This window comes from Erpetoichthys calabaricus, chromosome 8 (genome assembly GCF_900747795.2).
Source record: "Erpetoichthys calabaricus chromosome 8, fErpCal1.3, whole genome shotgun sequence".
NCBI lineage: Eukaryota > Metazoa > Chordata > Cladistia > Polypteriformes > Polypteridae > Erpetoichthys > Erpetoichthys calabaricus.
Genome location: NC_041401.2, coordinates 45,254,404 through 45,280,818, shown reverse-complemented (window position 1 = coordinate 45,280,818; position 26,415 = coordinate 45,254,404). Strand labels below are relative to the sequence as shown.

Here is a 26,415-nt window from a genome sequence, read left to right as displayed (position 1 = left end):
CTTACTTCAAATATATATATATATATATATATATATATATATATATATATATACAGCTACACATGAATAAACCTTAAGAACACTGTTTTTAGCAGGTAGTCACTAAGTAATTAGTGCAGGATTACACTATATCTGAAGACAATTTAAACAATGTCTAATTACATTGCGGATGCACCAACAGCAGGAGAGTAGATTTAATGTAACTTCAGTGTAAGTTGAATTTCTCAAGCTAAAAACTGACCATTTTTACTTGCATTACAAAGTAAAATAGAAATCAAAACAAATGGCAGGTCATTAATTCAAAAACTGTTCTTATTTACTTAGCAGAGCCCTTGTTTCACACTATATTCTTCTCCAATGTGCCATAATTGAATTCACCACAATGCTCTCCAGCCAAAGATCTCCATTGTTTTATAGGGCACAAAGTCTGGATGCTACATTTTTCAAACTAGTGAGGAAAAATTATACTTGTCTAAGGCTTGCAGAGGCACCCTTTTATCATCGGTATCATTCTGTATTTAATTAATGTACTCAATCATTTTTTTTATCTTTTAAATAATGGCATGAATTGTTGTAATACAGGATTGCCAGAGGAAGCAACCAGTGATGCAGATACATCCCATAATGTCATTTAAAACACATATTTCACAGCAAAGTTCTTTGTATTGACAGTGTAAACACTAGAAAAATGGTCTTTCAAATTGTAAATAATAATCAGCACTAATATAGTGCAAATATTGTATGAGTTTGCTTTTTCCATGTTCAAAAAATTAATGTACACCTTGCTTTGTGTCCAGTCTTGATTATAAACATTTTTGTTTTAATACATTTGATCAGTCTAGTCCATTTATTTTTTTTAACAGATGTTCAGAGTATTATTCCTAAACAGCACAAAAAATGAGTCTTTTTCCCGTGAAGATCATTGCTTCTCGGACTCGCCAGTGTAAGCTGACTGCACTGCTATTGAAATCAAAAAGAAAATGACTGGTCCCTTTTCAGTTTGGTTCTGACATCTTTAATTATGTAGTATCTGTAGGGGTGACTCCAAAATATTCTGATCATTTCTTCTTTTTCTTCAAGCGGACAAAAGCAAGATAAGAGAGTTTCAGAAAGATCCTAGGGCAAAAAATGTTTTGTTTCCCAAAGACAATTTGTTTGTTCTCTTGCTGTCAAAATTTGATTTCTGTTGTTGTGACGTACATCCAGCTTTTGTCTTTGATTGGAGCCGAGAACTGGTTGTGCAGTCTGACATTTGGCTTGGAGTTTCTTCAAATCTTTCTTACCAGGCTTCAGGAAATTACATGTCCATATCTCCATCATAGCCTAATGTCAGAGGTTTCTGTTGTGGGGCTGCAGATTTTTGTTGTTTAGGCGTTTTACTGTAAGAAACCAAACAGAGAATATTAAAGATCATGATAATTATTATTTTCACACTTAGAAAGCATATATGTACTTCATTTTACTGATAGATATAACCCTTCAGCTATCATTACTGACCAAAGGAGATGTTTTGCTTGACTCAAGAGATACAGTTATCTGAGACAAGCAGTGCACACTAATGCTAATTCATCAGGTCTTAAACACAAATTCTGCTGGTTCAATCTCTACCTGATGATGAGCAAATCACTTAACCTGCCTGTGCTCATACTACAAAAATCATATTTATAGCCAAGCACTTGCAAACGCTCCTTGGAATGAAACTAAATTAAACAAAGCTTCATCCATCAGTTCATTTTCAAACCTGCTTCACCCAGATTATGATTACAGTGTGGGGATCATCAGGCATAAGGACGGAGGGAAACCTGAAAAGTGTACCAGTCCATCCTGGGACACACTCAGGCTTTTCTACTCATACTGTACCAGTCCAATTTTGAGTTGCCCATTAAATTAACCAAATGTGAGAAGAAAACCAGTATAAAACCTACACAGACAGTAACTGAGCTGCAAGTTAAAGGTTATTTCATGCCATGTTTGTCACTTAGATACATCACAGATATGGTTATAAAGTGACAAACATGTTTCAACAATGATCTTTATTTATCCATTTTCTAACTTGTTTATCAAGGGTCACAGGAATCCTAGTAGCACTGGAATTAATGCAGGGTCCAACCCTGGACATTGTGCCAGTCCAGGACAGGCCATGTTTAAGATCGCCTCCACATATTAATGGGGCCAGTTTAGAATTGTGAGTTATCCTAAGCTGCAAGTCTTAGGGAAGTGGAAGGAAATATAAGGAGCCCTGAGGGAAAAAGTCATACAAACACAGAGAGAACATGCTGATTCCATGCATATAGTGTCCACTGTTCCATTTTTTGATAAAACTTGGATGCACACAATTTCAACTATGTAACTATAAATTTATATAAAACAAGAGGAGGCATGTAAAACATTTTGGAATGTAACACAGCCTTCTTCTGTACAAATGGGGAATCTGAGCAACAGTTGGCAGAGATAGGTTCAATGGTGTGGATTGGCATAGCAGAAAAACACACAGATAAATACATTCGGCCTAATATGTCCCATTCCATCTGAACTAGTGTGGTGCTGAGGTGTCACCCATTGCATGGCTTGATTCAGGTCCTAATCTGGGATCCTGAGTTGGTTTGTCATGTGGTGGGTGCGGCAATGCTCTGTATCAGTGTGTGTGCTCCTAACCTCCTCCTCCTCCCTAATATCCTAGACATAACTATAAACTTACTTTACCAAACAGGTTCACAGCAGGAAATAGATAAAAATCCTGATACATTTTAATGATGTATTGCTGTTTTTTAGCATGCTAAATATGCCTTAGACAGGTTTGGCCACATGATGAATACAGATATGGAAAGTCTTATTGCTCTCCTGGCTCCCTGCGTGTTTCAGAAACAGCCACATACAAAGAAATAATTCATTTAATGTTGACTTTTTTTGTGATCATATTATTATTTGTTTTTCTACCCAATAAAAATAAACAGTCAAAAAAATGTAAGCAACAAAATCAATATAACTGTGATTAACATCCTGTCCCAACCAGGTAATATGTATAATCTACCCTTCCTCATCCCACACATGAAATGCAAACCACAAAACAAAATTTACAAAAGCAAACTTTCCATATCCTCCACCCCATCCTACCCTACCCTACCTAATTTTTAAATAAAGAGAGTTAAGAACAGAAGAGGCACTGAGGAAAAGGAAAAGTGGGGAAAAGACTAATAATAATAATAACAGAATAAAAGCTAGGAGATGTAGAATTTGAATCAGCTGCCAGCCCATTCAATTTGAGTAATTTAGAAGAAGTGATTATTAATTCCAGCAGTAGACATTTCTAAATGAATTATGTTTAAAAAGTGATTGAAACAACCCAACGTTGAACAGTCATCAATTCTGGGTATTTCCATGTAGAAGTAACATTAAGTTTAGTAGTTACAGTGTGCAGTAAGAAGGCCTTTCTTTTGAAAATAATTAAAAGGTGCAGAAGATTCATCAGCCAGGAGAAAGACTGAAGGATAAAAAGGAATTGTACAATTTAGAATACAGGAAAACAAATGGTTTAATCTTGGGAAAAGGCTAAAACACTAAAACACTCCCAGAAGATATGAAGAAAAGTACCAGGAACATCTAATGAACTTGACTTGCACATCGATCAGATACCAAGTCCATTTTGAGTTGCCTTCTAGGAGTAAGGAATATCCTATGAATGGTCTGAAGTTGTAGTGAACTGATAGTTTGAAATTTTGGAAGATGAACGTACATTCCTAAACACAGTGTCCCAGCATATGCATCTTTAATAATGAGAAAGTTCTTCATAGGATTTAGATAATAAAGATAGATGATGCAGGGACCTTACTTAAAGGGATAGTTGTTAGATTGAGACATAAAGATGGGAATAAAGGTTTGACTGTAAACAGACACCATATGTTTGACTTAAACTGAAGATAAAAAGAAAAAAAAGAGGTGCAGGGTGGATTGAAATGCACAATCGGTTCCTGAAACGTATTCAGTCCAGAGTCAACAAAAGTATCACCAAGAGTCAGAATGCTGTGAAGAGACCAAGGACGACATGGATGTCCTCCACCTATGACAGAGGAATTATTAAACATAGGTGTTTATTTAAGCCACCTTTCAATGAACCCAAGTCTTCTCTCAACTGAGCACCAGGACTGAAGTCTATAAGATCTTTGAGAAGTTTACAGAATAGAATATTGGTCAGTTTGTAAGGGCAAGCAACAGAGGACTGAAGAGGTAACCAGGAAGGTAAAAAAAATTAACATTTAACCAAATTAGATTAGATTAGATTAGATAAAGTTAACGGGACAAACAACAAAAGCCCAGTGATAATTTAATGTTGATCGGATATTATTTAGCTATATCGATAATGCTATTTAAAAGAAATGACAATATTTTACTATATTGTTCCACTGATCATCAGTAAGTAACTGTAAATAAATAATGGCATATTGAAATGAGAACAGGATTCCAAAATGTTTCCAGGCCAGGATCCAACCTGCGAGCGCTGCAACCAAGCTCCTGCCTCACTGGGTCACATGTTCTGGGCCTGCACCAAACTAACATCATTTTGGACAAAAATTTTGAAGTGCCTTTCAGACAGCCTTGGGGTCACAATCCCTCCTAACCCACTAACAGCTGTGTTCTTCCAGACGGACTTGAAGTGGAAAAGGACAAGCAAACGGTGATTGCATTCACTACACTTTTGGCATGCAGACTTATTCTGTTAAATTGGAAGAATCCTAACTCTCCTCTGATAAGTCAGTGGGAAACCGATGTTTTATATTATTTGAAATTGGAAAAAATCAAATTCTCAGTTAGAGGATCTGTACAAAATTTTTTCAAAACCTGTAAGGATCTGATCAATATTATTTTAGAATAAGAGAAATAACTATTACCGCATTTAATTCCCTTCTCCATCTCTTATTTACATATATATTTATTTCTTTTGCTTATTGTTGTCTTATTAAAAAGCCCTAAGCAATTCTCCTTTAGCTAAGCTCTCCTTCTCAGGGGTGGGGTTTGATTTGTTTTCAATTTGTTTGGTTATAAATTGATCTATTTGTATGGAATGATTACAATAAAAATTAATAAAATATAAAAAAAAGAAAAAAAGAAAAAGAAATGAGAATAGGAATTTAGTGTATTATCTCTTTATATGAAACCCATACAAAACCAGACACAAAAACGTACATGTGCTTACATATCTAAAATGCAAATTGAATGAAGGCTGTGAGTGTTCATATTTAATGTGGAGTGGCACAGATGGTCAGGACTGCTGTCTCACAATTGCAGAAGACTGGTTTCAAGTCCCAGCTCATTCTTCATCTGTGTGAGGTTTGTACACGTAAACTTGTCAAACATGTTTTTACTTTTCTTTTGTACAGACGCTCCATTTTTTTTCTTACATTACAAAACGGTTACTATAAATTGGCATGGTATGACTGAGTGTATGTACCCTGCTATGAACTGGCAACCCATCCAAAGTTGATTACTGGATTGAACTCAATTATGCCCCAATGGTTCTGGGTATCCATCGACCCTGCATTTCGGATATAGATGGATGAATGAATGGGATATCATGCAAAATGTGGCTTAAACATTTGATTTAACTAACATCCTTCTGTCTACTTTGTGAGCCCCTTTTTTCATGACGCAGATTGACAACATTAATGAAAAGCAGTAACCAAGCCTTGGATGGAACTCCAGTCCATTGCACTCAAACTATCTTGCACATCTTTGAGAAATGATAGGAAAGCAGTAAGAATGAGATCAATTAAAACCCATACAGACATTGACAGGGGTGGGAAGTTAAAAGGCCAGTTTTTTAAAGCTGTGAGACGGCACAGAAAGACATTCTGACACCATAGAAATATTAATATCATCTTAGGAGCCTAATGTATTGTCATTAAATGAAACATACTTACCATGCTAAAAATGACATTGCAACGATGAAAATAATGAGGAGGAATCCACACGCTGTCACACCATAGACCCACATCTTTATTCGTCCATCTACAATATTAAAAAATTCAAATTAGTTAGAACTGTACACTGACTCACAATATTTTTTACAGATCATTCTTCATTTTTCTTCACATTTCCTTCCACTAGTTTGTTTATCCAATAAAGCAAAACTTCAGTCTCCTCTGCAAATGCCATCCCACTTTATTCAGATGAAAAAAACAATTTGAAGTCTAATAGGAAATGTCAAAAGCTGAGCACAATTGAGTAATGCACAGCAAAGGCAGAGTTCATTCTTTATTAATTGTTTTATCGTTGCACAGAAAGACAGCATGCCAATATCTTACTCATGCAAAGTGTAAAATCTTAATAAGTATCAGATGTAAAGTGTAATAAGAATTGAATCAATTGAGAAGACAGGAAGGCCCACTTAGACAGGCTCAGATGGAATCTGTGCTAATCTGCTTATCCAGTATGCCTGACGCAAGTTAATTTGGTGACATTACAGCATTTTATTATGTTACAAATTCATTCATCTTCTTGTTAGCTCCATATTTTGAAAACAAGGTCTTGTACATCTTACAAAGGGCAATTAATGGAACATAACCCCCCTGTTCGTGTACTCCCCCGCCCCACCAACAACCCACGATCAACCTTTTATATTAAACTGGCGTAAGTCTCATTTATTGTCTTGGAAATTATGTGCCTGTCAATCGTTTTATTAAAAGCTCATGGAAATATTATTGCTTGATTATTAAAATCCACTGCTTACTCAAACACAATATACAGGATACCTTCTGATTTTATCGGGAATGGTAAGTTATAATTAAAAACAGAAATTTAACTAAGGCAGTGATATGGAAAAATGTACACTTTTAAAAATAAACCCCTCATTCAGTTTGCAAGAACATTTGAAGTATAAGAAGCTAGAAGGTGGTGTAAAATTTGACTTTTTCTTTGTCTAACAAGAAGAGAACAATTAAACTTGGTTTTTTTTCCTAATATTGCTAATAGTTACAGTAAACTCAGCTTCTTTTCACAGTTTGCTGAGAAAGTATTTGGTCATAATCTAAAGTCAAGTGAACATGCTTTTTCTTTATGAGGTTTCTTATGAATGTGTGCAGTGTCATTAGTGTGCAGTATCTTATGTTTACTTTGGAGTAACTTTTGAAGAAACAGAAGAGTATAATGACTAGGAAACACTAGGATCTCTGATCCTAGAAGAGAAGTGGCTCATCCACCTCTTACAAAACACAACACCCCAGGTCAGTCTGCTGAGAGGGCTGTCACTTTTTTTGTGCCTTAGGGGTAAGTCTGACTGTCTTTTGCATTTGCATTGTATGACTTGTGAAGGACCCAAAACCCCATTATGTGGTGGACATACCTGGCACCTCCAGTTCTTTGGTCGAGTTTTACTTTCTTTTGCGTTGCTAAGAAGTGCTCATATCCAAAGTTCTGCTCATCTCTCTGTCATTCTCAATTTTGCATTCTGTATCCTTTATTTAAAGCCTTCTATTCTATGTGTGATGCTCGCAGCTATTGATTCCCCAGATGTGTTGTAAATACTTTGTTCTTGCATGTCCCGAGGAAGTCACAATTTGTTGTTTGCCATTCTTTATCGGCGCTTGCATAGTCAAACTTGACACTGTACAGACGGCGCAGCTGCCCTTCTTGTTCTACAGTCTATCTGTCAGTGGCTCTACAGTATATTCAAGCAGATGTCTCGCTTTGGTATGTGGGGCATTGTCCTGCCATGTCTTTTCACATAATGCCGAGCTAAGGTTGTTGTTTCTTGTAGCATAATGGTATGTAGTTGATGTGTGACTATTTGCCCTGTGCCTTGTTCCTCACTGTCAACAGATGTCGCTGATGTTCATTTCCTGTGAGTCATGATGCACGCATTTTTCTTTTTGTCAGCCATGGCAAATCGATGTACCTCTGCTTGCTGTGAGAACGATCTAACATCCAATTATGTGGCCAAGGTAGCCTACATGTGCATTTTATAAAGCTTATATATATATATATATATATATATACTGTACATACTAGCCGTCCCATGCAGCTCTGCCCATGTAGTAGTGATCCAGGACAAACTTTAAAAATCAATAAACAAACAGGTATCACAAGCTAATCATGAGTGAGGAGGGCCCTGCCCAGCTCCCTACTCCTGACGTCACATTTCCCCTCCCCTCGGTCCACAGACTCTGTCTCGGGTTAGCGTGAATATATATCGCTCCTGCAAGTGAACTATGATACTTAGTGTGATGAGAGAAGTCGCATAATCAACCTGAATGTTCAAGCAAATTATAGAAAAAACCTGATCTAAATCCGTTAAATAGTTCTCTTGTGAAAAGCGGACAGACAGACAGACATTGGATTCTATATATATATATATATATATATACTGTATATACAGATATATAAATGAATTTTCTGATTTAGAAAGCTGGCTAGATAGCTAGGCAGATAGATACTACTTTAATGATCTCTGAAGAGGAAAATCATAATTGAATTCAAAATTGAACATAATACATAGTTCAAAACCATATTTATATTATTGCAAACTATTAAATAAGTGCAGGACCCAGAGTGGTAAAACAATATAATAATAATAATAATGATACAATATAAAGAAATATTTTCTCTGTGTCATTTTTTTTACTTTTTATGTGGCTAGAGTGAGGACGGACATTTTAGAGTCTGTTGGCTGTTGGCAAAAAAAACACTATTGCACTTCTTTGTACATCATGGCAGAATGTGGCAGTAACTAAAGCTGCTGTAGCAGTCAGTCACTGAGGGAAACACCAGAAATGGAAAAAATAAGTAGATAGTATAAAAAAAAAGATTACAAAAATATTAGATAGTATAAAATTCAAAAGAATGAATATGTATCATGGATAGAGATTTATTGAGTGTCTTGACAGAATAATAAAGTTCCACTACATTTTTTTTTTATTAAATTCAGTAGTGGGCGGTGCATTGGTGCCTCATTTTGGGTGAGACTATCAGTGTGAAGATATGTCAACTTCGGTCGAGGGAGCGGTTGTATGTGTGAGTGTGCCCTGTGATGAGTTGACACTCCATCCACGGTTGGTTTTCGCCTTGTGCCTGATAAACGTAACAGATGGACAGATAGATTAAATATTTATGCAGCAACATTTATTTTAATTATTAAGAGTTCTTAATATGGAGGCTTTCAGCACCTGTAATATAATTGGAGGTCTTGAATTCCACAGGCCACTATTGAACAGTGTATTCATAAAACCTATCTATTGTTTACTAATAGGCCCTGAAATAGGCCCTGAAATAATGCTTAGAGCATTTACGAACTTGATCTGGAACCAAGTACAACTTGACTAGGCCACATTTCACAGCCTTCCTGGCATCCATGCCAATGGTTCACCTTCAACAGGGTTGCATTAATACTGTGATATCAGTTTCTTTCTTTCTTTCTTTCTTTCTTTCTTTCTTTCTTTCTTTCTTTCTTTCTTTCTTTCTTTCTTTCTTTCTTTCTTTCTTTCATCAAATGACTTAATATGCTACACTGGGCATCATTTTTAAATACTCACTTTAGAATGTTGAAATAACCTTGTTTAGTGGAACACCTTAGGTTTTGTGAAAAATATGTAGCATGACAAGTACACTAAGATCACAACCATGAGCCAAGTGCATGAGGATCACAAGTGCCCGAGTAATTCATTATACACAAATTAAAAAAGTATCCAGATTTTGAATTAACCTTAGATTACTGTGTTATATCTGAACACAGCCTTGCTTAACTCCCCATCGCTAGTATGTACTCAGAAAGATGGCAGGTTATACCCATTTAACACTCCATTCTTTCTCAGCCATTTTGCACTCTTGCTAGCTCATATTCATTGACTAGTCTTGGATTAGCTAACCATCCAAATCCCTTCTTTCTCAAGCCTTCTATCCTATGCAACACTGATTATGCTGCACTAATGTGGAAGGAGGAACAAGGAAATTAAAAGGGGAGTCTGGCTTTTATTCAGGGCCCTAACATGGCTGCTGCAAAAGTAATCTTGTTATTTTTTTTCTTCTTCTACTGTTTAGGGTTTTAACCGTTTTGGCTGCCTTTGTCTCATGTTTTCGATACATTTCTATGACTGTTCTCTGATTGCTTTCTCATATTTGAACAGCAGAGGAGGGGACGCTGGCGCACACATGCCGCTGCCGCTCCTCACTGTTAACAACACTTTTCGTAAAATTCGCCTTAATCCTGCACTTTTTTACACTTGTTTTGTGCCTTGAGCATGGGAAAGGCGCTATATAAATAAAATTTACTAGCCAACCCGTGGCGTAACGCCGCATAATTATTTATTGATGTGTGAAGACTTCCTGAAAGACACAGTTGTCCAAATGGGGTGGGTTTTAGGATACGACAGTGAGTGAATGAAAAGATGGAACTCTGGAGAGAGCAACATACAATTGTCTGTGACGGAAAACTGGCTCTGTCTTGCGTCTTGCCTGCCATGGTCGGCTGCCTTAGTGAATTATATATATAGATAGAAGAGTACATCATAGAATGCACAGCGTAATAGTAAACAAAAATTAAAAACATTGAATAACACTGAGAAAACCTTGAACAACAGGGAAAACTTAGAGTTCGTGCTATAGCGCCACGAACTGCTCGGTAAAAACACTTTTTTAATGAGTTTTAAGCACAGGATTAAAAATGAACATTTGAAAAATCCGAAATTTAATAAACCACCAAGAAAAGTAACATTGCAACAATCCACGCTACGAACCGATCGCTGTAAACAGAAGTGAAAACAAAATCAAGCCCAGTGCATTCTTTAACTGCCTTCTCTGCCGTATGCTTCCAGCCCCCTCTTTCTCGCGCATGTGTGTGTGTCTCTCTCTCGCGCCTGTGTTTGTATGTCTCTCTCTCGCGCCTGTGTGTGTGTATCTCTCTCGCGTGCCTGTGTGTGTGTGTCTCTCTTTCACGTGCCTGTGTGTGTGCATCTCTCTCGCGCACCTGTGTGTGTGTGTGTCTCTCTCTCTCTCGCGCGCCTGTGTGTGTGTGTGTGTGTATCTCTCTCTGCCTGCCCATGGTCGGCTGCTTGGGCTGCTTTAGTGAATTATGGGCATGGCTCTGTCTTGCATCTTGCCTGCCATGGGCGTGGCTCTGTCGTGTGTATCCCATGGTCAGCTGCTTAGTGAATTGTTGGTGGGCGGGGCTCTGTCTTGCGTCTTGCCTGCCCATGGTCGGCTGCTTTAGTGAATTATATATATATATAGATTATTACTATTATTTATTATTATTTAACTTTCAGCCATTTTTTCCTTTTTTGAGCCTGATAATTGTCCATCCATCCGTCCATTATCCAACCCGCTATATCCTAACTACAGAATCATGGGGGTCTGCTGGAGCCAATCCCAGCCAACACAGGACACAAGGCAGGAAACAAACCTTGGGAAGGGTGCCAGCCCACCGCAGGCACATACACACACCCACCCACACACCAAGCACACACTAGGGACAATTAAGGATCGCCAATGCACCTAAACTGCATGTCTTTGGACTGTGGGAGGAAACCGGAGCGCCCGGAGGAAACACACGCGGACATGGGGAGAACATGCAAACTCCACGCAGGGAGGACCCGGGAAGCGAACCCAGGTCTCCTAACTGCGAGGCAGCAGCACTACTCACTGCGCCACCGTGCCGCCCCCTGATAATTGTTTGCTTGGTAATGAATAAAATAAACTTTTCATGGATTTACAGAGAAGAAGTTCTCAAATGTGTTTTATCCAGAAAGAGCTATGGATAGCTATGGCCAATTTTGGAATTGCGAAATAATCTAACATGCATGTCTTTGGAACTAAACTGGAATACCCAAAGGAAAATCCACACAGAGAAAGTGCAAACTGCACACAGACAACAACAACCAAACTTCTAATTCAAAAGCAGGACACTGGATTTGTGATGTGACAAGACCACCGACTTAGTAATAAAAAAAAACATGTCACCATTTAAATTGTAATGCGAATTATTTACTTTTACCTGGGACAGAAGGAGCTTCTTCATATGGTAAGAAGTAACCTCAAAATGCATTTACTGAAAAGTTGCATAGTTTTATGAAAGATCTCAAGTGTCGTAAACACTATGTTTAAGTATGATAGGGGCATAGATTGGCATTTTGTGAAGCTTCATTTTACTATGCAGCAGCATTCATTATTTAATTTTACTTGTTTACTATACTGTAAACAAGAGGCTGGGGTCCTGTGGGGTTCTGAACATAAATCCAGTGTATTCAGGTTATATAGTAAATATTAAGGTTAGAAGGAGCATGCAAGGAAATCAGAAGACTACTGAAAACAGCACTGCATTAATAAAAGAAATTAAATGAAGCACATCATAGTAAATCTGCAAAGAAGATGGACTCCAAAAATGTTCTCTAGGTGATAAAATTATGTTTTAATTTCAATTTCAGTAGGACCCCTTTAAACTGAGATTATCTTGGCTCCAGCTACGATACAAATGCTTATCATTATTAACTAGGCATCTCTTATCTTATCATTAAATCTGATGGTTGATTTCGCTGTTATCTGCCATCTGAGTTTTGCATCCATCGGTAATCAGTTTTGTCGTACTTGCCGCTTCTGCATGTGCCCTCACCTTCAGTTAGTATACTATAGTTTTTACTTTAGACAGGCACAGATAATAAACACATCATTAGGAATGGAAAAAAATGTAAAAAGAATTTCTATTATTAGTCTCTCATTACCTATGAAAATAACAAAAAATCCTTGAAAAATAACAATATGAGACAGAATGACAATATGAAATATCTACAAAGGAACTCAATAATCAAAACAAAGTGAAGTAAAATGAAAAACAGGTGAACACAATATTTGACAATACATGTGTCGCCATGCAAAATACAGAAGAGCAAATCAAAGTCCACAATTATCTTCCACGTAAATTATTAAGTGCAATATGAATACGCACCAGGCCCAAATGGGTGAAAAGGCCAGTCTCTGAAAAAATCCTGGATTTGGGAAGTTCCTGGTTTGAATTTGCCTACGCTGGTTTTCACATCAGCTTTCTTATTGTCAGATCCAGGAATTTTTGTGCAGTAATCCAGGAATCCATAGACGGTCATTACTTCTATATAGCCTTTATCACATCCGCAAACACCATTCTGTGTAGAAAGAGAAAAGCTACACTGTCAAACAATTAAATTCAGTAAAGTTAATTCATTAAAATGAAGTAACCCAGATTTTCTTTTGGCATGAAAACTAATATAAAAGTATAACAAAGAGATGAGAGGAGAAGAAAGACAATTTAAGAAAATATGCAAACAGGTAAGCTTGACCAGTATTTTACTGATTACATCTGTATTAGCTATTATAGGTGCAACCACCAAATGAAAAGGCAAAAAATATACACCTTACATTTTAAAAGTTAGAGTGGAAAATTTTATAAGCGATATGAATAACAAATGAGGCCTTCTGTGGCAAGGGGCATGGTACTTATAGATATAAAACTGAAATTCATACATTTTTGCTGTTTAATTGCCATCTTGCCTATGTATACAAGACACAACAACTATTTTTGACTATTTGAGCATTTTTAAAATCTGGCCAATTGGTATTGGGTTGTTGAGTAGCTGATCCTGAACTGGATTAAATGGGTTTGAAAATGCATGTATGATATATTAGTACAGGCAGACAGTAAGAATAACATAACAATCACCATGCAGTAGCACTCTACTGGCTCTGAGTGGCAGTATACTCACTTGAATAGAAAAGAAAAAGAAAACATCAAAAACTGAAATAGCTACAAAGCTGGTAGCTCTGTTCACAGAGGTGTACGTGGTAGGGGGTGAAACAGTACAAAACATTTTTATTTGAGATTTTCTGATAGAGTTAGTCACTCACATATTGAGCAGCATTTTTCAGAGGATTGAGGTATATGTAGACTAAACTTTTTTAAAACATCATTGAGTGGTTAGGGAACTAAAACAACTATTAACATAATAAATATTAAGTGGTATTAAATTCAAATAGCATATACTGTATATATATATATATATATATATATATATATATATATATATATATATATATATATATATATATATATATATATATATACCCCTCCTTTAACCGTCACCTTATCGTGGTGGAGGGGTTTGCGTGTCCCAATGATCCTAGGAGCTCTGTTGTCCGGGGCTTTATGCCCCTGGTAGGGCCACCCAAGGCAAACTGGTCCTAGGTGAGGGATGAGACAAAGAGCGGTTAACCAAACCTCCTATGAAGAAAAACAATTTTGGACGGCGTTTTCCCTTGCCCGGACGCGGGTCACCGGGGCCCCACTCTGGAGCCAGGCCTGGAGGTGGGGCTCGATGGCGAGCGCCTGGTGGCCGGGCCTGCACCCATGGGGCTCGGCTGGGCACAGCCCGAAGAGGCAACGTGGGTCCCCCTTCCCATGGGCTCACCACCTATGGGAGGGGCCAAGGAGGTCGGGTGCAGTGTGAGTTGGGTGGTGGCCGAAGGCGGGGACCTTGGCGGTCCGATCCTCGGCTACAGAAACTGGCTCTTGGGACGTGGAATGTCACCTCTCTGAAGGGGAAGGAGCCTGAGCTAGTGCGCGAAGTTGAGAGGTTCCGGCTAGATATAGTCGGACTCACCTCGACGCACAGCTTGGACTCTGGAACCAATCTCCTTGAGAGGGGCTGGACTCTCTACCACTCTGGAGTTGCCCCCGGTGAGAGGCGCAGAGCGGGTGTGGGTATACTTATTGCCCCCCAACTTGGAGCCTGTACATTGGGGTTTACCCCGGTGGACGAGAGGGTAGCCTCCCTTCGCCTTCGGGTGGGGGGACGGGTCCTAACTGTTGTTTGTGCGTATGCACCGAACAGCAGTTCGGAGTACCCACCCTTTTTGGAGTCCCTGGAGGGGGTGCTAGAGGGCATACCTTCTGGGGACTCCCTCGTTCTGCTGGGAGACTTCAATGCTCACGTGGGCAATGACAGTGAGACCGGGAAGGGCGTGATTGGGAGGAATGGCCCCCCTGATCTGAACCCGAGCGGTGTTTTGTTATTGGACTTCTGTGCTCGTCACGGATTGTCCATAACGAACACCATGTTCAAGCATAGGGGTGTTCATATGTGCACTTGGCACCAGGACACCCTAGGCCTCAGTTCGATGATCGACTTTGTGGTCGTGTCGTCAGACTTGCGGCCACATGTCTTGGACACTCGGGTGAAGAGAGGGGCGGAGCTGTCAACTGATCACCACCTGGTGGTGAGTTGGCTTCGATGGTGGGGGAGGATGCTGGTCAGGCGTGGTAGGCCCAAACGTGTTGTGAGGGTCTGCTGGGAACGTCTGGCAGAGCCCCCTGTCAGAAGTAGCTTCAACTCCCACCTCCGGCAGAACTTCGACCACATCCCGAGGGAGGTGGGGGACATTGAGTCCGAATGGGCCATGTTCCGTGCCTCTATTGTTGAGGCAGCTGACCGGAGCTGTGGCCGTAAGGTGGTCGGTGCCTGTCGTGGCGGCAATCCCCGAACCCGCTGGTGGACACCGGCGGTGAAGGATGCCGTCAAGCTGAAGAAGGAGTCCTACAGGACCCTTTTGTCCTGTGGGACCCCGGAGGCAGCTGATAGGTACCGGCAGGCCAAGCGGAATGCGGCTTTGGTGGTTGCTGAGGCAAAAACTCGGGCGTGGGAGGAGTTTGGGGAGGCCATGGAGAATGACTTTCGGACGGCTTCGAGGAGATTCTGGTCCACCATCCGGCGTCTCAGGAAGGGGAAGCAGTGCAGTGTCAACACTGTATATGGTGGGGATGGTGCGCTGCTGACCTCGACTCGGGACGTTGTGGGTCGGTGGGGGGAATACTTCGAAGACCTCCTCAATCCCATTAACATGCCTTCCAATGAGGAAGCAGAGCCTGGGGACTCAGAGGTGGGCTCCCCCATCTCTGGGACTGAGGTCACCGAGGTGGTCAAAAAACTCCTTGGTGGCAGGGCCCCGGGGGTGGATGAGATAAGCCCGGAGTTCCTCAAGGCTCTGGATGTTGTAGGACTGTCTTGGCTGACACGCCTCTGCAACATCGCATGGACATCAGGGACAGTGCCTCTGGATTGGCAGACCGGGGTGGTGGTCCCCCTCTTTAAGAAGGGGGATCGGAGGGTGTGTTCCAACTACAGAGGGATCACACTCCTCAGCCTCCCTGGAAAAGTCTATTCGGGGGTCCTGGAGAGGAGGGTCCGTCGGATAGTCGAGCCTCGGATTCAGGAGGAACAGTGTGGTTTTCGTCCTGGTCGCGGAACAGTGGACCAGCTCTATACCCTTAGCAGGGTCCTGGAGGGTGCATGGGAGTTTGCCCAACCAGTCTACATGTGTTTTGAAGACTTAGAAAAGGCATTCGACCGTGTCCCTCGGGGAATCCTGTGGGGGGTACTCCGAGAGTATGGGGTACCGGCCCCCCTGATAAGGGCTGTTCAGTCCCTGTACGATCGGTGCCAGAGCTTGGTCCGCATTGCCGGCAGTAAGTCGAACCCGTTTCCAGTGAGAGTTGGACTCCGCCAGGGCTGCCCTTTGTCACCGATTCTGTTCATAACTTTTATGGACAGAATTTCTAGGCGCAGCCAGGGTGTTGAGGGGGTCCGGTTTGGTGGGCTCAGGATTGGGTCACTGCTTTTTGCAGATGATGTTGTCCTGTTTGCTTCATCAGGCCGTGATCTTCAGCTCTCTCTGGATCGGTTCGCAGCCGAGTGTGAAGCGGCTGGGATGAGAATCAGCACCTCCAAATCCGAGACCATGGTCCTCAGCCGGAAAAGGGTGGAGTGCCCTCTCAGGGTTGGTAGCGAGATCCTGCCCCAAGTGGAGGAGTTCAAGTATCTCGGGGTCTTGTTCACGAGTGAGGGAAGAATGGAGCGTGAGATCGACAGGCGGATCGGTGCGGCATCCGCAGTAATGCGGGCATTGCATCGGTCTGTCGTGGTGAAAAAGGAGCTGAGCCGCAAGGCGAAGCTCTCAATTTACCAGTCGATCTATGTTCCTACCCTCACCTATGGTCATGAGCTATGGGTAGTGACCGAAAGAACGAGATCGCGAATACAAGCGGCTGAAATGAGTTTCCTCCGCAGGGTGTCTGGGCTTTCCCTTAAAGATAGGGTGAGAAGCTCAGTCATCCGGGAGGGGCTCAGAGTAGATCCGCTGCTCCTCCGCATCGAGAGGAGTCAGATGAGGTGGCTCGGGCATCTGATCAGGATGCCTCCTGGACGCCTCCCTGGTGAGGTGTTCCGGGCACGTCCAACCGGGAGGAGGCCCCGGGGAAGACCCAGGACACGCTGGAGGGACTATGTCTCTCGACTGGCCTGGGAACACCTTGGGATTCTCCCGGAAGAGCTAGAAGAAGTGGCCGGGGAGAGGGAAGTCTGGGCATCTCTGCTCAAGCTGCTGCCCCCGCGACCCGACCTCGGATAAGCGGGAGACAATGGATGGATGGATGGATGGATATATATATATATATATATATATATATACACACACACACATATATACATATAATATATATACATATATATATATAGTCCTGCGGTGGGTTGGCACCCTGCCCAGGATTGGTTCCTGCCTTGTGCCCTGTGATGGCTGGGATTGGCTCCAACAGACCCCCGTGACCCTGTGTTCGGATTCAGTGGGTTGGAAAATGGATGGATGGATATATATATATATGTAGTAAATGCCTTAATGGAGGGATTGGCATCCCGAAGGAACTGGATGGCAATTCCTTGCCTGGACAGGAGTCCACAAAGGGGTTGATATGGATGGACAGACATCCTGGCCAGGTTGATTGATGGTACCTTTCCTGGCCAGGAGACCATAATGGAAGGGAAGAGGGAGACTGCTTCCCAGAAAATGTTTTTCCTCTATATACAGGGTGGCGAAATCCCTCTGGTAGAACTCCCTTTGGTACACCCGTAGGACAGTTTGGGAGTTGTAGCCCTGTTGCGGTACTTGGGCACGGCCGGCGGGAGCTGCAACAGAAAACCACTACTACTCTGGGGTGCTTCCAACAGGCCTGGAAGTGCTTCCGATGTGGATTGCTATTGCACCGGAAATACTATCGAGTGCGGCATTAAAGGAGCTGCCTCCTCTACATCAGAGGTCATAGAGTACTGGAGGAAAAAAGAAGGTGATTCAGTCATATATTACTTCTGGTATTGAACTGTCTTGTTTGTAAGGCATTCCATGTCAGTTTTTCTTGGTGCTTATTAAATGTGTTTTGCGATTTTTGTGATGGGTAATCATAAAGAATAAAAGAATTCTGGGCTCGAGAGGGGATGCAGTGAGTGTGTACGCCTGATGAGCCCAGAATTAGGGCGAAACACGTGTCGTGTACTCTTTGCATTATTTGACAGTAAAACTATTTCAACCATTCTATGATCTGCTTCTCGCAACTGAAAAGAAGGCACCGTGGCGGATGTTAGCCGACTTGCTGACCAACCACAAGCGTTACCTGGCAGGTATCCACCCATACAATCAGATTGTGATTCAGACTACGAATGCCATGAATGTAATTATCCCGATCTACATACTGTCAAATAAACGAACCACACGCCGTAGCGCAACGTTAGGGGCTTCGCCTCTGGCGCTGACGTTCAAGGTTCGATTCCTGAGATGGGATGCAGTGAGTGTGTATGCCCGATGAGCCCAGAATTAGGGCGAAACACGTGTTGCGTACTCTTTGCATTATTTGACAGTAAAACTATTTCAACCATATATATATATATATATATATATATATATATATATATATATATATATATATATATATATATATATATATTTGGGTGGTTACCAACCAGGTAATACTTGTGGTTGGTCGGCCAGCCAGCAGACATTCGCCACGTCCTCAGTTGCAAGAATCAGATTATAGACATGTTATCAGGTTGTGATCAAACCTATGCATGTAATACTCCAATCTACGCCCTGTCAAGTAAGTAAACCAGCCGTCGTGGCGTAACATCTGAGGCTTTGACAACTGAAGGTCAATCCCACAAGGGGAATCGAAAGTGCGTACACCTGATGAGCCTGATTTAGGGACAAACATGTGTCATCTATTCTTTGCATTATTTGCCAGGTACTATATAACATAGTACAGTTTATATATATGTATACATAGTTTTAATTTTCTTTCCATTTCCATATGAAAGACTGCCCTAAGCTCTAATGTACTGTATATGCTGTGCCTTTGAGATGGCCTTATATGGTGCTAGAGAGTGAAGACATGTTGCATGTTGATTAGCACATGCAAGTAAGAATTTCACTATATTCTGTGCACAAGACAATAATGACCCTATAAACCTATCTTTGCTTCCCTATTATTATACCTTGATTTGTTTTGGATGCTCATTTGTTTTCATTTTTGGTTTGTGTTCTGGAAAATCCCTACTACAGTGTTGCACTGTAATTATCTTCAAATTAATGGAACAGAGGTGATCCAGCCATTTCCTTAAAATCTATAAATTGGGTGAGTTGGTAAGGCAATACACTGAACTGCAGCAAGATAGGAATACTTTTTGAATGTCACAATTTTGATGTTTCCTTTAGCAAACTGTTGAAAGCTTTTTCAGTTTGTTTATAATGATTTGGCATTCTGTACAGTGTACATACTGTAGATCAGAGGAAAAAAATCTTGGTTTAATATACTGTAAGTTTACAAACTAATGAGCTAATAAATGTTAAAACAGTTTTGGGAATGAACATTTTTTACAAGTCACTGTCTGGTATATATATTGTCGTGCATGTGTACCTACGAACAGTAAAGTAATATCTTGGGACAAGAGGGGCACCGGTGCTAACCACTTTTTCTCTGTCCATCGCAGTTCCAACAAGGTGTCCAAGGAGAGCAACTAGCCCCACTCTCAAGGCTATGGGAAGGGCCTTCCACCCAGAACACCATAAAAACCTGTAGTCCTTGAAAGGAGGTGTTCTTTTGGAACCAGGATCCCAATGGAGACAGGGCTCCCATTGATGTCCCATACTATATGCAGGGAAAAGCCCCCCTAATCAGGTTCTAAGGGCATGAGTCCTTTTTATTATTCCTCTGTTTATTAAATGAGGTTGCCCGGTTGGCACTTTTCTTCTGGGTTCTTGGTCAGTTCCCTCGGTCAATATATATTTATAGAGGTTTTGAATGTGCTCTACTGTATATTACTGAATTTAAGAGAAGTCTTAGCTGATGCTCATGCTCGTGTCCAGTGTTTTAATCTGAGTCATCTACAATTACGAGTAAACCCAAACCATGCTATTGCACTTGTTAGTTGTTGGTAACTTCCTCTAAAAAACTTTCTTTGTCTGTGTTCTCCTGGAATATAAAATACAATCTCAGCAATTAGCTGCCTCTTATCTTATCCCAAGTGCCCATTTCATGTCTCATCAGCAGGCATTGAAGAACTTGAAAAATAAGACACAAGAGGGAACCATCTGTGCAGCACAAAAGCAACACTCAGTTCAACTGCACCAGGATCATTAAGTAGCTGCATGCTATGGTGGAGGGTTCAGGCAAGACAGGCTTACTTTGCCACATATGCTAGCATTCAGTTCTGACAATACTTTCAAAGCAGTGATCTGCTGATCAATTAACTCATATTGTACAAGACGCAGTTCCTGCTGAGCAATATCACAGTGTGCATTACAAATTAGAGCAGAAATGGCTCTGTAGTTTGAATTTAAATATAAAGAGCAAAGTACTTATTTAAATAGAAAGGCGTATTTGAAATTTTTCCCTGGTGAGATAGTTTTTCAACATGCTGAAAACATTTGTGAAGTTGTTTAAAAGGGTATGAGAATAAAATATTACATCATTATTTTTAAAATAAGTTTATATTTTAGGACTTATTTTACAGTAGAAAGGTTTTAAATCATATTAACTTTTATATACATAATTCAGCAGAAACAAGAATAAACCAAAAAGCGTACAAAGTTAAATAAAAGTGTTTTCCCTCCATGTGTCACAAGAACATTTTGAAAGGACCAATGCATTCAGTCTACCAAACATTACACTTATGTGAGATGATATGAGCTTCTGTCCACTTGAAGAAAGTCTACCAATCTTTGTGCACAGAAGTCATTTCACCATCCCCAGTTAGGGCACCAATTTATTGAGATTAGGGAATCCATTACCGGGAGCCCGGGATTCCCAGATATTTTTCATTCCCGAAACTGCTGTAATTCCCGGGAAAATGGGAATGGCCAAGCTCGCATATATAGAGTGTAAAAGTGTAAAAATCGATCAAGAAATAACAGAAAATAGCTGAAAATAATTAAGGTGGCGCCATTGCTGCAGCTTGCACTTCATCAGGCAACAGCTTTGAACAGCAACTTGAAATTGCAATGCATCAGTCTGTTGCATCCGCATTATCTGTGCCAAGAATCTTGCCATCACAGAATGATGACAAGAAACGGGATGCATCAGTAAAAGCTGAAATGGCGGTGTTTCAGAGCAACGGCAAGCGTGGGCGTTGTTTAGAACAAGTGTATCAGTATCTGATGACTGTGCCGCCTACTTCAGTGGACGCACAGCATGCTTTCTCAGCGGCTGGCGTACCCTGCACGAAGGTGCGCTCTCACCTGGACGACCGCACGCTGGACATGTTGTGCTTTCTACGTTCTTATTACCGCAACTAAAGATACATGTACTTACAGTATATGACAGCATGAACTGCTTGTAGATAAGGTTAGTCTTTTATTTGTGTCAACATATTGCAGTAGTTTTATTAAAAATAAGTGTCGGTCGTTCTAAAACCGTTCACATGTGAGATGCCCGTGCACTGTGTCATCCCTAGGAGCCCGGGATTCCCGGGAATGACATGTGGGATTCCCAAATTCCCGGGAATAGATAATTCCAATATTGGATGAAGGTGATCACATCAGGCATTTAGCTTCTCTTCTAATGGCATGACAGCACTCAACACTTTGCCAAGAAAACATTCAGTATCATTATATTATAATATTTCTTCCCATTACTTAGTATAGCAGTATTATATTCACCTCACTTAAGATACTTGTCCTTAAGTTACACCGTCTAGTTGTGCTGTCTTTGAAACTGAATATTTTGTTTAACATGCTCACCACCCCCATTCCTTCAGACTCACTAAGCATTCTGCAAATCATGCTAACTGTAATTCAGGACAACAAGGGCTGTCTGGCCTTTTCAGACATGACTCTGAACACAATGAAATGCTACTTGTTCAATTAAGCACTTGCTTATGTTACTTTGTGTCATTCTTTCACGCCTCCTTTTAGCTACTACTGTCTGTTTATGTGTTGTATATATCTTTAGGTTTATCGGTATATTTGTGATTAAAATCCAGTTACATATTAAATCAACAAAAAGTCATTGCTTTCATAAATACCTGAGTACAGTGAGAGAAGGGTTTGGTGCAAGGTGGATGGCAGTGTCTGACTGTCTCTGGTTGATTCTGTAAAAAACATCCCCCTTGAATACATGAAAAATACAGCATAAAATATGTTACTTTCTGTTCACTAGAAAATTAAACACTTCACACACTCAGTAATAATATGGAAAAGTTACCTGAACATTTGATCAATCTGACAATGCTGTCATTTTCAAATCACAAATTGCTTTTCAAAATATCCCAAAGTAATGCCTCTAGCTGAAGCTTTTCATGCAAACAGGATTACAGATACTGAGAATTAATATACTGAAGTGTTTATTTTTTATCAACACAGCACTGACTTCCATTTTCATCTGCTGCATGTAATATACTCTGTCTGTAACTCCTTAATAGAAAGAAGCCAATGAATGTAAAACCCAATTATACAGAATGGTTGATATTTTGTACTTGAGTTTTGGTTTTGATCCATCTGTTTAGGTATTCATTTATATTACCCACTCAGTGATAATTACAGTCTTTGGTTACTTGAGATGGGACACCCTGGACTAATCGTGAACCTATCTTGAGTTTTACATACACTCAGTACATATTCATTTGTTAACATCTGTCCAAATCAAATGGTTGCAAGGTAAAGGAGAAAACAGAGAACACAGTAAAAGTAGGCCACAGAAAAAATGAATTAAATAGAATTAAAGTTGGGTTTTGTTGGCATACCTGTAACATTAACACCATCAGAGCGTTGACACCAGACGGAGCGTTCATTGTCTCTCCATGGACTTGTTTTCCATTCATAGGTATGACATTTACCATCTGCAATGAAATACAAAGAAGCAAATTAAATGAGTAGACATTAATCAAGTAATACTTTCTGCTTTATTTAATTCTCTAAGATATATCTAATAAGTGTTGATATCCATAATTTTATTAAAAAAAATCGGAAGTGTGCTTTCCTTGACCTTCTCGTATACTGACATACAAAAAAAGGTCATCACAAGCACTTCCAGTTACGCAATATTTCCCAAATATTATATGTCTTTGTTTCTCATCATAACTAATTGATAATATCGGTACACAATCATTTATCTTTATTTATAATCAAACTTTATATTAAAATGATATTTCCACACTTAGGAAGGTCGAAAACAGTGGTGGAATTTTTTCATGATTACATATGAATTACCTAGATTAGATGCAAAGTAATAAAGAGTTATAGTCACCTAAAAACATAGAAAAAGTGTTAGTATTATATAATATTTATTGCAATAAATTGCTATAGGTAAAACTGCATTCAGCTACATTTAATTATGATAATGATGGCAGAAATAAAAACAAAAATCATAAAATTAAATGTATTACCAGGAACACGATGGGGACTTGGCAACTTATTGTTCCCATTACATCTTTATATTTACATGGCAAGTTCAATGTTTACACATTATTGTTAAACCGATGATGTACACTTTAAAATAAAATGAAATGAATAATAGTTATTGAAAGAATATGCGTTATATTGAATACAGTTTTTAATATCATGTACACATATTTCCATGATACAAAAAATTTGGATGATTGAGTAATTTGTAATCACATAATTTGTTTACACGTAGACAGACATAATTTCAAAAATGGTCTTTTCAGACACAGGAAGGTCTAAAACGTCAAGATTCATCAAAATCTCGAGGTCGAATATTTTTACGATTTCTATACTTTCTCTATACTATGTATACAAAAAAGTAAAAAGAAAAAGAGTATATTGATGTTCATAGGTTTACTCTCTGCTATAAATGGAAGTAATACATCAAGCTTATCTAGTTTGGAAAAGTGAATTATGTGACTGCCAGCCTTCATTAAAAGAAACTAAAATTGGAAAAAAACAAAATAACTTGAAAAGCAACTGCCTTATACATTGGTGTTGGGAGCATGAGCTGATGTTGACGTACTCACCACACGACGAATCACTTGGATTGGGACCTAAGTGCAGCAAGTGCCACCTCAGCACCACACTGGAACAGTGTGAGGATTTTTACGGTGGTTAGACTGCCAATCCCGCCACCAGCCCCTAAGTTTTCCTTGTAAATTGGGGGACCTGCTTGCAGGGCTGGATGCAGATTAACGTCATACCCAGAATGGAGCATTTGCAGGTTAAGGGTCTTGCTCAAGGGCCCAACAGAGTAGAGTCACTTCTGGTGTTTGCGGGGCCCAAGGCGTCAACCTTCCAATTGGCAGTGCAGATTCCTAGCTTCAGGGCCACCACTGAGCATTCATTAATATTATATTCACCTCACTTAAGACACTTTGAATTTGTCTTTGAATTGTCTGTTATAGTCTATTTTATCCTACCAATACAGAACTTGGTTCTGGCTATATACTGTAGAAGGCCACAGTAGGAGCATGAGGTCACCCTTGTTTTCATGGAAAAAAACTGTTTACAAACGTTTCTACATGACATAATTTATTATGTGACTAGATCTCTTATTGGCTAAATAAACAATGGCTATGACAGATTAAAAATGATATACACAAAATTTTGCTGTTGGTAGTGGACCCTGAGAGTGCCAGAAACAGACTAGCAACTTCACCAGACTACCATCAGTTTGAAATGTTAACACCTAAAAATTTGGGCAGTAATGATCATAAACTTCTCTTCCATAACCATAGATCAAATGTCACACAAGTGTGCATGGGAGGCAGCTAGAAGGACCAAATGAAGGTAACTCCACGCCAGGCCAGGGGGTGGCAGGGTGCAATAACCCTTTCTCTTTTATCCCTGCAGACCAAACACCGGAAATTCTGCCTGGGACCACTGACATCACTTCCAGTTCTGGGCCTGCTGACATTACTTCCACTTACCTGCCTTAAAACTCAGCCAACTTCCTTTTGTGAATCAGTTCTGTATTGGACTCAATCTGTACACTACGGTGCTTTCAATTTTCACTTTTGGAGCCTTTATTCAAGTATACGGGTGGCTGCACAAACATTTTTAGGTGTCAAGGTAGGCCTATATTCTTTTACTATATATATATATATATACATATATGTGTGTGTGTGTGTGTGTGTGTGTGTGTGTGTGTGCGTGTGTGTGTGTGTGTGTGTGTGTGTGTCTGTAGAATACAGTTAGTTTTGAGCTCCAAGAATTCTGAGACAATCCTGTACCCTAAATAAAGTCAAATTATGGAACTTCAAACTGTTGCTTATGAAGTCAGTCAAATTTGTACAGAAAGGGATAAAGACTCCCCAAATGGAAATTAAAACTTTACAGAAGCAAGTGGAGAGATAGAGAAAGAAAGAGTATACACAGAGAAACCCCCAAACACACATAAGAACTTCTGGCTTGGATGAGAGCTGCTGCTATCAATAACAGGCTTGTAGGTGGCAGTAAGATGGACGGACCTGTCAAGATATACATTTCAATTAAATCCTGATACAAATCTATCAGCACAAAGATTTATAAATAAATACAAATATTAACATTTATTCTTTACATCTTTTCTTTTGTAAATGTTAACTCTGCTCTAATGGTACCTGTACATGGTCTCGTTTCAAACACTTGCTGAGGACAGTTGTCTTGGTTTTCAAAGGCCTGAATTATGACCGCTCTTGATCTAGCCTGCCGTCCAATTGTCTCAAAACTTCGTCCGTCCAGACAGGTAAGCTGACAAGAACTCCATGAAGACCACTCTGTCAGATGACAGTCCCCTGGAATAGCAGGACATGAAAATATAAGAATGTCAATTATGTAAAAATTGGCTTTACTGTATTTTTTATTTTTAGAGTGACATGGTTGTTATTACTGCTGCCTTACAGTTGCTGGAGGTGGAAACCGGCAAGTTCTCCCCTTGTTAACGTGTTTTTCTCATTGAATTCTGGTATGCCTTCCACATCTTCCAAAAGTGCAAGTAAAGGTAACTGAACTGGCCCAGTGTGAGTGGGTGTGAGCGCGCGTGTAAATAAGTGTCCCCGGTAATGGATTGGCACCTACAGTAACTAGTGTTGCTTCCTGCTTGCACTTAATTCTGGGATAGTCTCGCCAAAACTATTACATTAGGTATAGTCAATGCATTAATAG

The 26,415-nt window shown here is 40.1% G+C and overlaps 1 protein-coding gene across 1 annotated transcript in view; it reads right to left on the bottom strand.

The window, feature by feature from the left end:
- Positions 1 to 294: 294 nt before the first annotated feature.
- Positions 295 to 26,415, bottom strand: part of thsd7ba (thrombospondin, type I, domain containing 7Ba) — a 1,117,993-nt gene continuing 1,091,872 nt past the window's right edge. The window contains exons 24-29 of the mRNA XM_051931000.1: positions 25,872 to 26,045; positions 23,064 to 23,159; positions 22,347 to 22,429; positions 12,926 to 13,118; positions 5,916 to 6,003; positions 295 to 1,379 (exon numbers count right to left, since the gene is read on the bottom strand). Coding sequence (XP_051786960.1) covers positions 1,298 to 1,379; positions 5,916 to 6,003; positions 12,926 to 13,118; positions 22,347 to 22,429; positions 23,064 to 23,159; positions 25,872 to 26,045 — 716 coding nt within the window. The 3' untranslated portion in view covers positions 295 to 1,297. The remainder of the gene's footprint in view (positions 1,380 to 5,915; positions 6,004 to 12,925; positions 13,119 to 22,346; positions 22,430 to 23,063; positions 23,160 to 25,871; positions 26,046 to 26,415) is intronic.